Source organism: Bos javanicus, chromosome 13 (genome assembly GCF_032452875.1).
Source record: "Bos javanicus breed banteng chromosome 13, ARS-OSU_banteng_1.0, whole genome shotgun sequence".
In the NCBI taxonomy this organism is placed as follows: domain Eukaryota; kingdom Metazoa; phylum Chordata; class Mammalia; order Artiodactyla; family Bovidae; genus Bos; species Bos javanicus.
In genome coordinates this window covers 31,308,225-31,326,883 of record NC_083880.1, presented here as the reverse complement: position 1 = coordinate 31,326,883, position 18,659 = coordinate 31,308,225, and the positions used below count along the sequence as shown (strand labels likewise).

At 43.0% G+C, this 18,659-nt stretch overlaps 1 protein-coding gene across 2 annotated transcripts in view; it reads left to right on the top strand.

The window, feature by feature from the left end:
* Nucleotides 1–18,659, top strand: part of RSU1 (Ras suppressor protein 1) — a 215,162-nt gene that overhangs the window by 26,737 nt on the left and 169,766 nt on the right. Inside the window, exon 3 of one of the 2 annotated variants that reach the window (XM_061436136.1) lies at nt 3,180–3,230. The exons of the other annotated variant lie outside the window; for it this stretch is intronic. Within the exon in view, the coding sequence (XP_061292120.1) occupies nt 3,180–3,230 (51 nt within the window). The remainder of the gene's footprint in view (nt 1–3,179; nt 3,231–18,659) is intronic. 2 annotated transcript variants of the gene reach the window in all.

Sequence of the window (18,659 nt, the reverse complement as noted above, 5' to 3'; positions counted from 1 at the left end):
ACCTGAGAATACTGAGACCTCAAATAACAATGAGCACATCTAGGGCCCAGATTTTGGCTTCTAAGGACCATTTTCTGCACACAAAAAAGAAGCAAAGCTCACTGGAGAAATGCTGATGGATTCCAGGCCTGTGACAGTAAAAGTGCAAGATGAGTTTGACTGTCTCATGCCAAAGAGTAGAAGTACTCAGCAAGTGAGGGGGACGTGTCAAAAGGACCAGGCAGCCAGCTTGGATGGGGGATTCACACCAGCCACATCAGCGACCATAATCTGAACAAATGATGGTAACCCGTTGACTGAGATGGGAAACCACAAAGCCATACAAATGGAAGTAAAATGAATTTGTGATTTCTCCACAGCAGCCTCCTGGATGTTAGACTGGATGATTCTTTCTTGGGTGGGCTGCCTGGTGCATTTGTAGGATGTTTAGCAGCAGCCCTGGGCCCTAGACGCCACTGCTTAGATCAGTGTTCAGCACCAGTGGTGCCTCAGATGGTAAAGAATTCGCCTGCCATGCAGGAGACCTGGGTTCGATCCCTGAGTTGGGAAGATTCCCCTGGAGAAGGAAATGACAACCCATTCCAGTATTCTTGCCCAGAGAATTCCAGGGACAGAAGAGCCTGGTGGGTGCAGTCCATGGGGTCACCAAGAGCCGGACACAACTGAGCAACTAACACTAATGCAACAGAAATACAAGGTGTGTCACATAGGAAGGTTTAGAGTTTCTAGTGGTCATAGTTGGTAGAATCAAAAGAGCCTCCAGACATGGCCTAATGTTCCACGAGGATCAAAATTGCCCCAGTTGGGGACCACGGAACACATGTGGGACAGGATTGTTACGTAGTGTAGGTATCCTTGCTCCTACTCCCCTTAGAAAATGCTAATTACAAGGGCAAAGGGTAACTGTACAGTGGAGAAGCCTGGCAGACTCAGGTGATCGAGGGAAGGTCACGGTAATGGAACGGATTGAAATCTGTGCCAGCTGATAGGATGCAGTGAGAAGACGACGGCATTTCCCCAGGATTCCTGCTGATGGTGCAAACGTGAGCTAATCAGGAATACACAAAGGTCACAGTGCTCTGTGGTGACTCAAATGAAAGTAAATCTGAAGAAGAGGAGATACATGTGTATGTACAGCTGATTCACTTTGTTGTACAGCAGAAACTAACACAACACTGTAAAGCAGCTAGACTCCAATGAAAATTAAAGGACAAAACCACACGCAAGACATAATACAAAATACCTTGGCCTGTGTGCTTCACAATCTCCGTGGTCTTGAAAGTCAAGGAAACCGTGATCCAGGCTAAGAGGTGACTTGACGAGGCCTGGCAGCTACGTACATTGTGGATTCTAAACTGGATCCATCTCTGTTAAAGAACTGTTTGGGACATTTGGTGAAACTGGGGTGGCTGAGGGCTGAGGATCAGATGATAATGATGTACTGTGCAGGGGAATATCTTTGTAGGAATACCCTAAATTTTATTGGACATAAAGTTTATGAGTCAGGACAGAGAAATGGGTCTTTGTATTGTACTTTGAACTTTTCTGTAACTTTGTGATAGTTTGAACAAAAGAAAAATGCTTAGAAGTTGCAGTCGGGGTGATGCATATTTTTTTCAAGGATCAGATCAGATCAGATCAGTCTCTCCGTTGTGTCCGACTCTTTGCGACCCCATGAATCGCAGCACGCCAGGCCTCCCTGTCCATCACCAACTCCCGGAGTTCACTCAGACTCATGTCCATCGAGTCAGTGATGCCATCCAGCCATCTCATCCTCTGTCGTCCCCTTCTCCTCCTGCCCCCAATCCCTCCCAGCATCAGAATCTTTTCCAATGAGTCAACTCTTTGCATGAGGTGGCCAAAGTACTGGAGTTTCAGCTTTAGCATCATTGCTTCCAAAGAAATCCCAGGGCTGATCTCCTTCAGAATGGACTGGTTGGATCTCCTTGCAGTCCAAGGGACTCTCAAGAGTCTTCTCCAACACCACACTTCAAAAGCATCAATTCTTCGGCGCTCAGCCTTCTTCACAGTCCGACTCTCACATCCATACATGTACTGGGTTCCAATCCTGAGACTGTTCTTGAGAAAAAATATTTGTCTTAGCGTTTCTTGAAGGGAAAAAAACTGTCGCATTAAAATAAGGTTCATATAAAAAGAATATTGGAAAAATTTCTAATATGTTTCTTCACAAATATATATTTCACATTTAAAACTTTAATATATATTAAGTACACTAATTAGTATAAATAGTATATAATCATTTAGATTTATACATATAAATATACAATTTAATATGTATAAATAATAAAAGGTAAATGTATATAATTTACATATAAATGTAAATTTAACAAATAATAAATATATGGGTGTATACATATTATGTCAGTAAGTATATATATACACCCACACCCACACCCACACACACACACACACATGTATATACAGAGAGAGAGAGCTTGCTGACGACAAAGTGAAGTTTTAGAACCCCAAGTTGAGGTCACTTTTTAACCCCCACTGGCTTTTTTCTTTTTTTGGTGAATTTGTATACATATTTTCTTTGTTGGTACTTGGAAAACCCTTTTTCTTTTCTTTTTTAAAGGCAAATCTAGTCTTTTTCAGCAGTTTAAGCTTCCATGATCGTGTTTGAAACTGGTGAGCCATCTGCTGCTTCTTTGAAATGTCAACCACACTTGAGAGGAACATGTGGAGGGCTTTTCCTCTGGTCATCGAGAGCATGTAGGAACATTTCGGGGTTGACAGTGACTCGGGAAGCAGTGGTCCGTCTGTGTTGACGGGCTGGTTTTCTAAGCATGGGCTGGGGAAGGTTGTTCCTCCCAGATTTCCTGATGGTTCCCTTAGTGAGATGGATTGTTGAGGCTGGACCAGCGCTCCAGGTCGCCAAGCAGAGCTCACTGGCCCTTGTCCTGTTTGTTCCTGTGACGTTAATGCCGTTAGTGCTAAAATTCCATTAGCGCTAACTCGCTGTTCTAATTGCACCATTTATTGTGTGGCTTTTCCTCATGCAGTTTGACATTGAACAGACAGCCTTCTGTGAATCCCTGCGTCTATTTTTGTGAGTGGTAACACTCCAACCTGTCAAAAGAACTTAGCAGGTCACCTTGCAGGAACGTGAGTGTAATTTGGGTACATTAACTGTGTTTTTCTCTTTTCTTTTCCAGTCACCCTGTCCCACATCACACAGCTGGTCCTCAGCCACAACAAGCTAACAAGTGAGTCAACCATTGCTGTCCTCTGTTCACAATTTCTGACTTGTAGGTAACGTGGCGGAACTGCTAATTCTTCTGTTTTCCTCGACAGTAATGACAAATGATTTTTTGGGCAAAGTGAAAGGGTACTGAGATGGCACTAAGATATCTGAGCGTACTGTCTTCCTGTATTTTGTAGTTTTCTCTGTTTTGAGGATTTTTTCCTCAATTTTTCATGTATATAAATTGAAAGAAGACAGGACATTGTTCCTCCGATAATGGTCCCCTTTGGGCATGCAAACTGCTGCAGTGACCTGAAATGCTGAGACTTCCGTTATTATTTTATGGGAAAAGAGAAGCTTATCAAAAAACTGTTGGAGGACTTCCTTGGTGGTTCAGTGATTAACACTTTATCTTCCAGTGCAGGGGGTGTGGGATTGACCCCTGGTCGGGAGCCAGATCCCACCTGTCTCATGGCCAAAAAACCAAACCATAAAATAAATAATATTGTAAAAAATTCAGTAAAGACTTTTTAAAAAGTGATCTACAACAAAAAGAAAATCTTGTTTTAAAGTTGAATTTTTTCAGAGCAAAACATTGTTAGCTTTCATTTCTACTTTCTCCTCAAAAGGGGAAAATGTCATTATTGATATACTTTCTTTCCCTGCTTGATGGCGGCGGGTGGGGAGCATAAAATTGTAGAAGTGATAGAAATTTACATCTGCGTTTTTCAAGTTCTTGAGTCTGATTTCCAGGGAAAATTGTCCCAGGCATTGGGAGTGGTACAGTTAATGTATAGAAGGTTTCACACCTCTTGGTAAAGCATAATCTTGTGTGACTAACGTGGGCTGTTTTATTCTTAGAGCTGTGGCTTAAAAGGTGTTAATGACGGGGCCCGCTGTCCTGTCTCATGTCTGATTGTGTGTCTTTGTGCTTGCTGTATTTCCTGCAGACTTGAATGCTTTTCTGATCCTGTGGCAAGAATTTGTGTGAGTTCGGCGAAACAGAGCAGAATGTGATGTTGAGGGACTTGTGTCGTGAATTTATGTGTGTGTTGCATTATATACAGCTTGAAGCAATGTCACAGAGCTGTTGATTATGGAGAATTAAGAGTGGCAGTGAGGGCCCCTCGTGAGCAGGAGACAGGCAGATCAGTTCGTTTTTAGCCAGAAGCGAGGGCAGAGTGACACCACGGTCACGTTTGGGTATTGGAGCCCCGGCAGCTGACAGTGAGGGTGACAAGTCACGTGTGATCACTGCTGTAACAGGTAATACGCTGCTGCTTTCATTGTTTTTGTAGCGAATGGTCCTGTTCTCTCTCCGCTGAGACCCTAATCCCAGTTCTGAGGGGATTTGAAGTGTGTTTTGAAGGTGGACTGCACGATCCCTAAATTCCCCCAGATTTGGTGAGCAGAAATTTCTGGTGCTCTCTCTGTCGTGTAGTTCATGAAAATATTTCCTAATTGCCAAGTTTACCACTGGTGTTCAATCCTGCATCATCATCAGAGGGAAAAACAGTTTCCACTGAAAAAGGAAGCCAAACCTGTTTTGTTCCCATTATACCATTAATTGATTGGTTCCTTAAAAAGTCTTACGGACAGTCATAGTTTTTCTTTTTATATGTCCATAACGAAATCTCCAGGATCAGGGTGTTAGTTTCTCTTTCTAGACGTGCAGGATGAGATTAATTTAGGGAGGCATAAACAGAGGTAAGTTGTGTCTGCTATTAAAGAGGTTTGCTGTGGATCCAAACTTTTTCTCCTCTTTCTCCCCCCCCCTCCCCCTTTTCCCCCCTTTTTTCCCATTTGAGACACTCTTGACCTAATCCAATAAGCTCTAATTAATCATCTTGGTAAATTCTGTTTCAAGCCATTGTGAGTGGTGTCAGTGACGCCCGATCTGTTTCACTAAGGTCAAATTAGCATCTTGTACTATTTTTCTGGCATTTAAATGAATGGCTTCGCTATGGTTTTTCCGGTGTTTATAGTAAATATGTCCATCTGATGGAAAGATAAATATGCATTACGTGGAGGTGGGTGAGTCCGGCCTCCTGTCACTTTTCATTGTAATCAGTGTCTTTCACTTCCTGTGCTTTTTAATGGGGACTAGCTGACAGCACCACATTCAAACTGATGGGACTCAAAAGATAAACCCCTCAGCACTCCTTTTATCTTGCATGCTCGTGTGCCAATTACACTTCTGATGTGTCCTCTTGTATACCTGGGGGACGAATCACCAGCTTACTCACGTTGGGACTTGGTCTGGGGACAGCTCTCAACTCTGAGGACTGGAGTCAGTATCTTGGAGCTGTTGGAAGAGCGTGGCACTGAGCTGGCCCTCTCTTCCTGCTGGTGGTTTTGACAGATCAGCAGGTCCCCTCAACATAGTACAAGTGAGGCCATGAGAAAGGGGAGAGCAAGCTGATGACCCTCAAATTCCCAAGGTTTTGTGAGCAGGAATTCTTAAAGTTTTTGACATGAGAATTTGTCAGGGTCTTTCAAAATTGTCTGTCTGATCACTGTCAGAGATTCCTCATTGTTACAGTGACATGATTGACGTGTAAATCTGGGGGAGTGGGGTGGAGCTGGTGGGTTTTGGTGCAGTCACTGGGGGTGACTCTGCCGGTAACAACTCCTTCAGTCCATACAATGTCTGCAGTGGATTAAAGGAGGTGGGAGGTGCAGTAGCGAGGGAACATTTTTTTTTTGCTGTGATTGGACAGGTGACTCTCTGGGCCCCGGATGGAGGTGCTTGCTTGCCCAGGGGGAATGTTTGCAGAGTAAAGATGAGGCTCTTCCGCCAGGCTTTCCTGCTCCTCCCTTCCTCCCCTGCCTGCCCCACCCCCTGTGCATCTTCCTCTTGGCCCCCCTGCAAACTGGAGATATCTCTCCCCCAAATCCTATTGTTCAGAGACTTTTATTTATTTATTTTTTTGATGTGGACCATTTTTAAAAGTCTTTATTGAATTTGTTACAATATTGCTTGTTTTATGTTTGGTTTTCTGGTCACAAGACATGTGGGATCTTAGTTACCTAACTAGGAATCGAACCTGTACTCCTGCATTGGAAGGTGGAGTCTTAACCACTGGACCGCCAGGGAAGTCTCATATTCAGAGACTCTTGGCACCAGCATGGCTCTTCCTTGTCCTGTCACTTCCTGTTTCGTCCTCTCCTGCCTGCTGGATGCTTACAGTGACTGTAGCTATGAGAGTTCCCCTTCTCCCTTGAGCGACATGTCCTCCCTGCTTGATGCAAACCATTCTTGGGAGGACCCTTTTGCCCGTGAACTCTTTCCCCAGCTGATCAGTGTCTAAGGAGTGATCCAGTACTGATGCTCTCGACTGTGACACTGCCTGGAGGACAGCACAAAGGCCTGTGCTTCATCCAAAAAGCCAAAGTAGAGGGGGTGTGGTCCTAGAGAATTCCTTTAAAGTATTTGTTCAAGCCTTCTAGGTCACCCCAAGTATTGTCTTTTGACCTTCAGTGGTCCAGGGTACGTAGCTACATTACTGTGATCCAGAATTACAGCTTCTGAGGATGTACCTTTATCTTAAGGGCGGTGGTAAGCTTTGTTGAAGGCGGAGACCATCTTGTATTCCTCTTTACTGCCCGTTGCTGAGCTCAGAATGGTTTCCCAGGAAGCCCTCATGTAAAGGCAGTAATGGCAAGACCAGGGTGGGAAGCAGGGGGTCTGGGTGAAGTGGTCAGTGGAGGAACCTGACAGTTTCTTCAGGATCAGTCAGTGTGCGGGTCTGAGTGAATGTAACCACTGCACACTTCTGTTCCTTAACTGCTTGTAGTTTCCTTTCAAATGTGCTGAGCAGTGAGAAACAGAGCCTTATATCCTAGGAGTTGCTGTCTTTCCCCTTTACGTGGCCCTTTCACAGGGAAGGAATGATGTACTAACATGGTACAGGCAGGCCTCACTTTATTGAGCTTGGCGGGAATTGAATTGGCGGAAATTGAAGGTCTGTGGCGACGCTGAGTTGAGCAAAGCTACTGGACCATTTTTCCAACAGCATTTGATCACCTTGTGTCTCTGTGTCACTTTGGTAATTCTCACAATATTTCAAACCCTCCACCAGCAAAAAGGTGACAACTGGTTGAAGGCTCAGAGGATGGTTAGCATTTTTTTTTTTAAGCTTTGTGTTTTTTAATAAGATATGTACATTTTTTGGACATAGTACTTTGCACACTTAATAGACAGCTGTAGAGTGTAAACACAACTCCTACAGGCACTGAGTAGCCAAAAAGTTTGTGTGACTCAGTTTATTGCAGTAGTTGCATTGTTGTGGTGGGTGGTCTGAAACCAAACTTGCATTGTCTCTGCGGTGTGTCTGGCTCCTCAGGGACACCCCAGGATACAAATTGGAAAGCTGGGGTCGTGACCAGCCTTGGGGCAGACCTGGTGGGCTTGGCTGAGTTGACTTCTCCACAAGGAAATGAAGACCTCCTACTATTCTAGGTCTCCTGGATTGGCCCTCTTGTTACCCGTTCACTTAGCTTTATGTATGCATGTGTGCGTGCTAAGTCACTTCAGTTGTGTCCACCTCTTTGCAGCCTTTCAGACTGTAGCCCACCAGGCTCCTCTGTCCATGGAATTCTCCAGGCAAGAATACTGGAGTGGGTTGCCATGCCCTCCTCCAGGGGATCTTCCCAACCCAGGGGTCAAACCCAAGTCTCTTATGTCTCCTGCATTGACAGATTGGTTCTTTACCACTGGTGGCACCTGGGAAGCTCTGTTTCATGTATTTAAGATCCCAAATGATTTACTAATATTTTTAAACAGTTAATTGTAGGTTATGTTTCTTGAAATTAGGAACGCTGTCGTATGCTTAGGTATTGTACATACCACCCCACAAAAGTGCCCAAAGCAGGCCGAACATGAAGCAGACCCTTGAGTTAATGCCAGTTGATAAATGGGTTGGTAGGTCGTGAGTGGTGGTGAGTCCCAGCTGTCTGCGATGATAGACTCAGCGCTTGCTTGCTGTCAGGGTCTCTAAGAAGGGGATACAACATTTATTTCAAAGATGGTCTTTCTGTGTCTCTGCCTGCCTGCCTTTGTGGTGACCCTCCCTTATAAGCCAGTGTTAGCTGGGTCTTTTGCAGTCTGCATCTTATCTAATCCCTGGTTCTTATGGTCTTGGGAGTATTAGCTTTGTAAATGTTTTTCTACTTTTCAGTCTTAAAGAGGAATTTCTGAGAGAATCGTTTTAAAACTTGTCCACTAGAGGTCACTGTTGGGATACTTTTTTCCCTCCTTCCTCCTCATCTCATGCTAAAAGATTAAAAACCAAATTGGTGTTGTTAGAGGACGAAATTTTTTTGCAAGCTTCTCTCAGGGTATGATGTTGCTGCCATTTACATAGGCCAGTTTTGCCACAATTAATGTTGATCCTTCCATAAGGAGGTATGTTATTTTTCTTTTGACTCCCAAACTTAAAGTACATGTTCAGTTTCACGTGTCATGTTTAGTGTTTATTATGGTTTCTTTCTCATGTTAGAAACTTTCCTTCCAATCTCTTTAAAGTGAGAGAATTCTCTTGCCTTTTATGTATTTTTTTTGTATGGAGTATACATAAAATTTTTTTCTCCCTTGGAAGAAAGTTTAAAATATATATGTATGGAACCAGATTTTAATTAAAAAAAAAAAGTGTAATACTCAGGAAAATATACATTTTGTGCCCATTTATATTGGTTCTTTTACTGAATGCCGTCATGTAAGGAGGAATACTATGCATTATGAAATGACTCACATTTTGCATAAATGATAAAGCAATCTAAGTATTAATTTTTTAACATGATGCTTTTCTTAATTTTAAAAAGAAATAGCAAAACCCAGTACTTCACATATGACAACAGTATTTTCCATTTTGTGACCTGTGCATGATAAGGACTAAAGCCTGATCATTTTCTGCAAGAAATGCAAAGAATGTCTTTTTGCTGTGTACAAACATTGATCAGCAGGTTCTATATAAATCTTTCATAAGTGTGAGTCTCGTTATGTGATTACTTAGTTTTACACTTGAAACTTTTAAGTGTCATGTAAAACGTTTTCTTGAGATATTAGCAGCTTTGCTGGCCGTTTCAAGCCTTAACTGGGACCATTTCTTGTCATCTAATGTGTCAGAAATGACTAGACAAGCAGTAAACATAAGTGTTATAGCAAAACTTGTTTCTTTTTCTTAACAGACTATTTCTTACTAGTTTTAACTTATATATGAATTCAAAATTATAGTGAACAAATGCCAGGATATTTTCTTTAGTGATTTCAATAATTTCTTTGGTCAAAACATTAAAACAAATGTAATGTTTAAAGATTTTATGCAGATGTATATATTGATAGGCTCTCTACTGAAAGTGTTATTGTAAAGGAATTAAGGAGGATGTTTTGCATGAAAATACTGCAATCTCATAATATGCAGGCCCAATTATAATAAAGAAAATTAAGCAGTTTTTTAAAAAGCATAATAAATGGAAACCCTTTTCTAGAGACATAATTGATTGTTGAGATGAATGAGAAAAATTAACTGTCCCAACTTGTAAGAATGACCTTCACCAGTCTTCCAACACCTTTCTGTTGCCAAGTCTCTAGTTATTTCCTCTTTCATAGATTACTTGTCATGCCTTATGCAAAAGTTCTAGTGCATGGCTTGTACAAAATTAAACTATGAGGGGAGAATATGCAAAATAAATTGTCTCTGTGTCATGAATTTATCTTGTGACAATATCAAAACAACTTGCTGTTTGCATTTTAACAGAGTATGAATGTATTTATAAACCAGAGGCTTTGATCAATAGCTTATTTTTCTAATTAGTGCACATTCATCAATTTGTTCCTGTGCCATCATTTGAAAGATTGGATTTGAAAAAATGTGTACATAATTGTGAGTCAGACAGCTATTAATTGAACAGTGTCTTTCCAATGGTACCACTGGTTAGGTACCATTTACAAAATTGCCTATAGTTGGGAGTTTGTTTTTTGGCGGTTTTAGTTAAGGAAGCATGTGGGATTGTCGCATGGAAGCATCTATTGATCCGATAGTCCAGAGCCAGCACATCCCAAGGCTAACATGTGAAGTTGGAGAAGTGGTTTTGATACACCTGTGTCCTCTGCTCAGACACTTGTCGTCCTCGATCCCTTTCATGTCAGCCCTTCCATCCTGAACGCACCTACTCTAGAATCTCTCTTCTTGGAGTATTTTCCTGTGCCCAGAGGAAGCGAAATAAGGGTAGGTGTTAATTCTTCCACAGTATGTTTTTAAAAGGAGTGACTTCACTTATGGGAATTTCAGAAAGATGGCAGGCTGTGGCGATCCTCATGTGTGGGCAGATTGAACCTGTCAATTTCCACACCGCCCACTGTGGGGAGTTCATCTTGGATAGGGTTTCTTTTACTGTTTTTTAAAACTTTTTTATTTTTTTTAATTTTATTGGCGTATAGTTGATTAGCCGTATTCTGTTAGTTTCAGGTGTACAGCGAAGTGAACCAGTTATACATATGTATATATCCATTCTTTTTCTACATTCTTTTCCCATGTACGTCATCACAGAGTATTGAGCAGAGTTCCCTGTGCTGTATAATAGGTCTTTATTAGTTATCTACTTTATCTGTTTTATATATAGTAGTGTGTATGTGTCAGTTCAAATCTCCCAATTTATCCCCACCCCCATTCTCCCTGGTAACCATAGTTTGTACTCTACATCTGTGACTCTATTTTTGTTTTGTAAATAATTCATTTATATGATTTTTTTTTTTTTAGATTCCACATGTAAGTGATATACCTTTGTCCTTCTCTGTCTGACTTACTTCACTAAGTGTAACAATCTCTAGGTTCATCTGTGCTGTGCTTAATCGCTCAGTTGTATCTGACTCTTTGTAACCCCATTGATGGTAGCCTGCCTGACTCCTGTGTCCATGGGATTCTCCAGGGAAGAATACTGGAGTGGGTTGCCGTGCCCTTCTCCAGGGGATCTTCCCAACCCAGCGATTGAACCCAGGCCACCCACATTGCAGGTTAATTCTTTACCGTGTGAGCCACTAGGGAAGCCCAAGAACACTGGAGTGGGTAGCCTATCCCTTCTCCTGGGGATCTTCCCAACCTAGGAATTGAGCGAAGGTCTCCCACATTGCAGGTAGATTCTTTACCAGCTGAACTGCCTGGGAAGCCACGAGGTTCATCTATGTTGCTGCAAATGGCATTATTTCATTATTTTTTTAGTGGCCGAGTAATGTTGCATTGTATGTATGTACCACATCTTCTTTATCCATTTCTCTGCTGATGGATGTTTACATTGCTTCTATGTCTTGGCTATCATTTACCATTTACAACGGAACCTCAAATGGAATTGATCTACTAGCAAAAATTTCTGTGTAAATCATCTGTTGACTCTCACATAGATAGTGCATGTATACATGTGTGTCATGCAGGGGAGGAGGAGAGATTCTAAAAGATGCGATGCTTGGGAATAGACACTCTTTTAGAGTAGTTCTTAACATTTCATAACTCACTGACCTTTTTTAAGAACAGAGTGAAAGCTGTGTCCATGATTCCTAGAAAACTACACATAATCCTTAAAATTTCAATAGGTTTGTAGATCCTGTTAAAACCATTCATAAATTTTTTAGGGGCACATGCAGCTCAGATTTAGAAACCTTGGAGTTGGAGAAAGATAACAGTATATTTGCAGTGTGGATACACTGATGATGTTTCCTGGAAATATGTACAAAACTTTGATAAGGTTTTTTTTTTTTTTTAAGTTAACGTGAAGCTCATTCTTTTTATGATAGCTATTGTTTTTAGGTATTTTTTTGGTGTGGACCATTTTTAAAGTCTTTATTGAACATGTTACAATATTGATTCTGTTTTATGTTTTGGTTTTTGGCCCCAAGACATGTAGGGTCTTAGCTCCCTGACCAGGGATCGAACCTGTATACCCTGCATTGGAAGGCGAAGTCTTAACCACTGGACCACGAGGAAAGTCCCCATCTTGTCTAACCTCTTGCTGTTTCTTAAGCATTTTTTTCCTGCCTGTGTAGCGTTTACTCCAGGCACCTGATGCTTAGTGGAAATGCCTGCCCTTCTCTCTCTATCTTGCTCATCCTTCCAAAAGGGGAGATGAATTCTTACCTTTCTCCTCGAAGCCCTCCTTTGCAGCCAACTGTGTAGAAAATAAAGGGTGAGGTTATTCACAGCTTTTTAGCCTTGAAGGACCAGACCTCCCAGAAACCGTGACCTGAGTGCAAGAGGCAAGGGTGGCTTTGGATGCCCTGCTCTGTGTCTGGGGCAAGAAGCAGGCTTCACATGGCTGAGGACGTGGAGCCGGAGCTGGGGGCTTCGCATGGCTTTGAGCCTGTGTTCCCCTTTCCCCTGCTGCCTCCTCTGTCGGTGTCCGTGTACAGGTAACGCCCTGCTCCAGGGAGTCCCGGAGCTCGGTGGACCAGACATTGGCCCTGCATCTTCACTTGTTCAAATGGATGAGCAGGGAGCATCCCTAAGGTTGAAGGCATAGTTGTTATCATTAGAAGAGGAGTTAACAAGGTCCAGGGTGGATTTTTCTAGCACTGGGCATTTTCGTCCACCCCCTTCCCCCTGCTTCATGTACTCCATCATCAGCACCAAGACATGAGACAGGGAAGGTAGAGAAGCAACTTCGCGTGGATGATGTCTTGCTGAAGTCATTCTTTTTCTTTTTAATTGGAGTACGGTTGATTTACAATGTTTTGTTAATTTCTCCTGTACAACAAAGTTCTACATACGTATGTAAAAATCTTTTTCATTTTCTTTTCTTCCCATTATGGTTTATCACAGGATATTAAATATAGTTCAATATGGGCTATACAGTAGGACCTTGTTTATCCATTTGCTGGAGTAATTCTTTTTTTCCCAGAAGTACCTTTATTATTTATTTATTTTTTTGGAGGATGGTTGCTTTACGATGTTGTGTTCGTTTCTGCTGGACAGCGATGAGAATCAGCCTTCATGTATACATATATCCCCTCCTTCTTGGTTGAGCATCCTGCCACCACGCCCCCGCCGCCGGCTTCCCACCCCTTTAAGTCATCACAGAGCACCAGGCTGAGCTCCCTGTGCTTATACAGCAGCTCCCCATTGGCTATCTTTTTTACACATGATAGTGTATATATATCACTAGAAAAGAAGACAGGAGCTGTCGGCGAAGCGTGATGTGTATGTGTCTGTGAATTGTATTTGTCCATTGTCTCTCTCTTAATAATCTTGGATTGAGTGTGTGTGTACCCATTATAATGGTACTTTTTAAAAATTTCAGAGCCTAAATAGCTCGTTTTCACTGAGCTGAGCATGCTTTCTACGTTGATTGATTGAAATGTATTCAGTGTTCTTTTCTCTCTCGTTCTTTGCCGTGTTTCCTTCCAGACTTCTTGGGCATTTTTCCTGGAGGAAGGGTTCCCCATCCTTTTCTTGTCCTTCACTAATGTCACTTCCTCCCAGGTGATGGAAGGTCCCTGCCTTTCCCCTTAGTGTCTCTGCTCTGACACGGCTCTCAGACAAAAGCTATTTGTGGATGCCCTGCTGGTGGACGCTGTATTCTTTGCTCACTGAAGTGTGATTTCCAGGGTGTGTTACTAAAACAATTCTGGGTCTGGAAGGACTAAGACCACGTGGACCTTGTTTGGTTCCTTCTGGGAAGTTGATTGGAGATTCAGACATAACTAAGTTTGGCGTCCTCAGAGGAGCAGAAATCCATGCTTGTCAGCTTTTTAGAAGATTTGTTTGACTGTGCGTACACACTTTTCGTACCCCAGGGACAGATATTTTTGCATGTTAGACTTTACACTATAAAAGCTGACTTACAGCTTGCTTGTAACTTCGCCTAATTTTTGGGTAATTGATTATTCTCATTGTTGCTGAAAGAGTTGAACCATTTTTTTTTTTCTTTGCAGTAAATTACGCAAGGAATGTCTTTGGTTAGTAAAACGACTTAAGCTGCAGATTTAAAAAAAAATTGTTTTCTTGTGATGAGAACTTCTTTTATCCTTTTTTTTTTTTTATGGCTGTGCTGGGTCTTTGTTGCTGCCAGGGTTTTTCTCTAGTTGAAGTGAGGGGGCTGCTCCCTAGTTGTGGTGTGTGGGCTCCTCATCGCGGTTGCGTCTCTCGTTGAGGAGCACAGGCCCTAGGCTCTCTGGTTTCAGTAGTTGCTACTTCTGGGCTCAAAAGTTGTAGCGCACGTCTCAGTTGCTCCACGGCACGTGGTATCCTCACGGCCCAGGAACGGAACCCGTGTCTCCTGCATTGGCAGGCAGATTCTTTGCCACTGTGAGCTGCAGCATCTTAAGGAAGCCCGCGATAGGATGCACTAAGTCTCTCCTTCTAGGTGTGGGTGGTCAGTGAGTACCGCTGATTAACTGCAAGCAGCATTGCTCTTGTCACTTACAAGGCTAACGATATTTGGGGGACCTTGGCCTTTGTCAGGTGGCTACTTAGCTCTTTTGCTCTTTGATTTTTACCTTGAGGAACTTGTAGATCCTGTTAAATGAGAATTTGCTCTGCTGTTCCATAAACTTTTATGTTTTTAAATAACCTGTAACTACTGTAATTCACTGTTTTAATTGCTGCTTTGGGGGAAATCTCATAAAATCTGGAAAACTGGTTATCATCAGTATACTTTTGAACTTCAAGTTCTTATGCTATGATGATTAGTTCATTATCCACCTCCTGTTTTTGACCAGAAAACAAAAGTCATTAATCACTATAGGTACAAATGACCTTTTTGTTTCCCTCCTCAATATAAAATTCTGAAGAGCATAATTATTTGCCAGAGTGAGGAAATTCTTCTTTACATGTGATCATTAGAATGGCTTTCAGAACAAAGATTCCTAATTTGCTGATAGAATTGACATCTATATAATTAGTCTGGACATCACCTCTGCGCCATGAATAGACTAATGCCTTCTAGCTGTTGTAGCTAAGGATTAAAAGGACTTTCCTTTCACTCTGACCAAGAATGCACTGATTCATATTTCTTATAGTTTGGTATTTCATATGGCTTCTGTTACTTGGGCATCTTCCCACCAGGGTGAAGAGGGATGGTGGTTGTTCAGTATTATACTCGTCAAATATTGGGACAAAGCAGTGTTTGCTTTCATGATTTCTTCTCAAATGGTCTTTCTCCCCCCAGTGACTGAATAACAAATAATCTCACTCATTTTCATGTATTTGGATATTTTTGGTCATTTTTTCTGATAACTTCATTGCAGGAGTGTAACTTAAGAATCAGCAGAGACTTCCTTGATGGTCCAGTGGTTCAGACTCTGCCTACCACTGTAGGGTCACAGGTCCAATCCCTGGTCAGGGAACTAAGACCCCACCTGCCAAAAACTTTTTAAACATAAATAAAACTTGTAAAAAATCATATTTTAAAAAAAATCAGCATACCTGGCTTCATTTGAAAATCCTCTACCATCCCTTAATCTTCTCTAATAAAGAAATTTTATTTATTTATTTTTTAAATATAAATTTATTTATTTTAATTGGAGGTTAATTACTTTACAATATTGTATTGGTTTTGCCATACATCAACATGAATCTGCCACGGGTGTACACGTGTTCCCCAACCCGAATCCCCCTCCCTCCTCCCTCCCCGTACCATCCCTCTGGGTCGTCCCAGTGCACCATTCCCAAGCATCCTGTATCCTGAATTGAACTTGGACTGGCGATTCGTTTCATATATGATATTATACATGTTTCAATGCCATTCTCCCAAATCATCCCCCCCACCACAGAGTCCAAAAGACTGTTCTATACATGTGTGTCTCTTTTGCTGTCTCGAGGAGCCTGGTAGGCTGCAGTCCATGGGGCCGCTAAGAGTCGGACACGACTGAGCGACTTCACTTTCACTTTTCACTTTCAGGCACTGGAGAAGGAAATGGCAACCCACTCCAGTGTTCTTGCCTGGAGAATCCCAGGGACGGGGCAGCCTGGTGGGCTGCCGTCTATGGGGTCCCACAGAGTCGGACACGACTGAGGTGACTTAGCAGCAGCAGCATACAGGGTTATTGTTACCATCTTTCTAAATTCCATAGATATGCGTTAGTATACTGTATTGGTGTTTTTCTTTCTGGCTTACTTCACTCTGTATAATAGGCTCCAGTTTCATCCACCTCATTAGAACTGATTCAAATGTATTCTTTTTAATGGCTGAGTAATACTCCCTTGTGTACCACAGCTTTCTTATCCATTCATCTGCTGATGGACATCTAGGTTGCTTCCATGTCCTGGCTATTATAAACAGTGCTGCAATGAACATTGGGGTACACGTGTCTCTTTTAATTCTGGTTTCCTCGTTGTGTATGCCCAGCAGTGGGATTGCTGGGTCATAAGGCAGCTATTTCCAGTTTTTTAAGGCATCTCCACACCGTTCTCCATAGTGGCTGTACTAGTTTGCATTCCCACCAACAGTGTAAGAGGGTTCCCTTTTCTCCACACCCTCTCCAGCATTTATTGCTTGTAGACTTTTGGATCGCAGCTGTTCTGACTGGTGTGAAATGGTACCTCATTGTGGTTTTGATTTGCATTTCTCTGATAATGAGTGATGTTGAGCATCTTTTCATGTGTTTGTTAGCCATCTGTATGTCTTCTTTGGAGAAATGTCTATTTAGTTCTTTGGCCCATTTTTTGATTGGGTCATTTATTTTCCTGGAGTTGAGCTGTAGGAGTTGCTTGTATATTTTTGAGATTAGTTGTTTGTCAGTTGCTTCATTTGCTATTATTTTCTCCCATTCTGAAGGCTGTCTTTTCACCTTGCTTATAGTTTCCTTTGTTGTGCAGAAGCTTTTAAGTTTAATTAGGTCCTATTTGTTTATTTTTGCTTTTATTTCCAATATTCTGGGAGGTGGGTCATAGAGGATCCTGCTGTGATATACGTCAGAGAGTGTTTTGCCTATGTTCTCCTCTAGGAGTTTTACAGTTTCTGGTCTTACGTTTAGATCTTTAATCCATTTTGAATTTTATACAGCAGCAGAAGCGTCTAAAAAATTACCCCGGGCATTTCTATTTGTTATGACAACAGACACAAATCTCCCATTTTTAGTATTAACGTGTCAGGTTTGGGGAAGCAGTGCTATTTGATTTATTTTGCTTTACCTTATTCCCTGTGGGATCTTTGGGCTTTGTCTGGTCAGGGGTGTCCCTGGAAATGGGCCTAAGACAGTAGTGTTTCACCCCTCGCATCGCAGGGTGTGTGCCCGCCTCTGGGTCGTGTCCTGGTCTCGGCCTCACTGTTGGCTCCCATTGAGTCCTCGCTCTGAGGCTCCCTCTTCTTGCACTTGGGGTAGCTGGCAGCCCATCAGTGGTTTCCCATAAAGGTGGCAATGGCTCAGCCCCTATGTTGGGGCTTCAGGGAGGCATGTGGGGCAGGGACCCCTGGTTTTCAAGCCCTGGCCCTTGTGCTTCTCCTTTGCAGGAATCACCAAAGCCGAAAGCAGTATGGATGATGCTGCAGAAAGAGCCAGAAGGGGGAGTTTGGTGGGTAGACTTCCCGTCCATGCTGACGAGAGAAACTCCGTGTGGTCCAGCCGTTTCCGGCTCCCGGCAGCCGCTGATGCCTGGTCTCTTCCGCCCCTTTTGTAGCTGAAGGGGACCCTGTTTTCAGCGCCAACCAGATGGTTCTAAAGACCAATGTGTGACCCCACCTCCCCGGCCCTTCCGTGGGCTGCGCACAGGCGAGCGCCCGTCCTTATGTTTTGCGCGGTGCCTGCTGCACCCAGAGCCTGTCACCCTTCGCAGTTTTGTTTCTTTGGCTCAGGGGCTACAAAATGCTCTTGCTTGAAAAGCCCCCGGATCAGCTGTGCCCCAGCTGGGCTGCTCTGCCATCACTGCCGCCCGGTACCCTACAGTGACCTTCAGGCCAGAAGGACAGTGACACCTTGTCACATGACCACCCTGGGGCACCATGAAGTTGCTGCCACGTAACAAGGTTCTGTGGACAAGGGGGTTTGGTGCTTTTCCCTGGTTGTCGTCATCCTCCCCAGGGCTGATTTCCCGGGAGTGATCTAAGTGGGGAAGCAGTTGCAACCCCCAGTTTCTGTGCTTTCTCCATCGAAAATGCCTTTCGTTTTGGGCTTCCCTGGTGGCTCAGGTGGTAAAGAATTCGCCTGCCCTGCAGGAGACCCAGGTTCTATCCCTGGGTTGGGAAAATCCCCTGGAGAAGGAAGTGGCTACCCACTCCAGTATTCTTGCCTGGTGAATCCCATGGACAGAGGAGCCTGCTGGGCTACAGTTCGTGGGATTGCAAAGAGTTGGACACGACTGAGCAACTAACACTTTCACTTTTCCCATTTCATCTGCCCCCAATGTCAGTAGCCCACTGGGCTGGCAGAGAAGTCCTAATTTGGATCAGATTGATTGTTATGATCTTGTTCCACATGATTGGGTGCAGCCAAGGACATATGTATTGGACTCGTGATTTTCACATC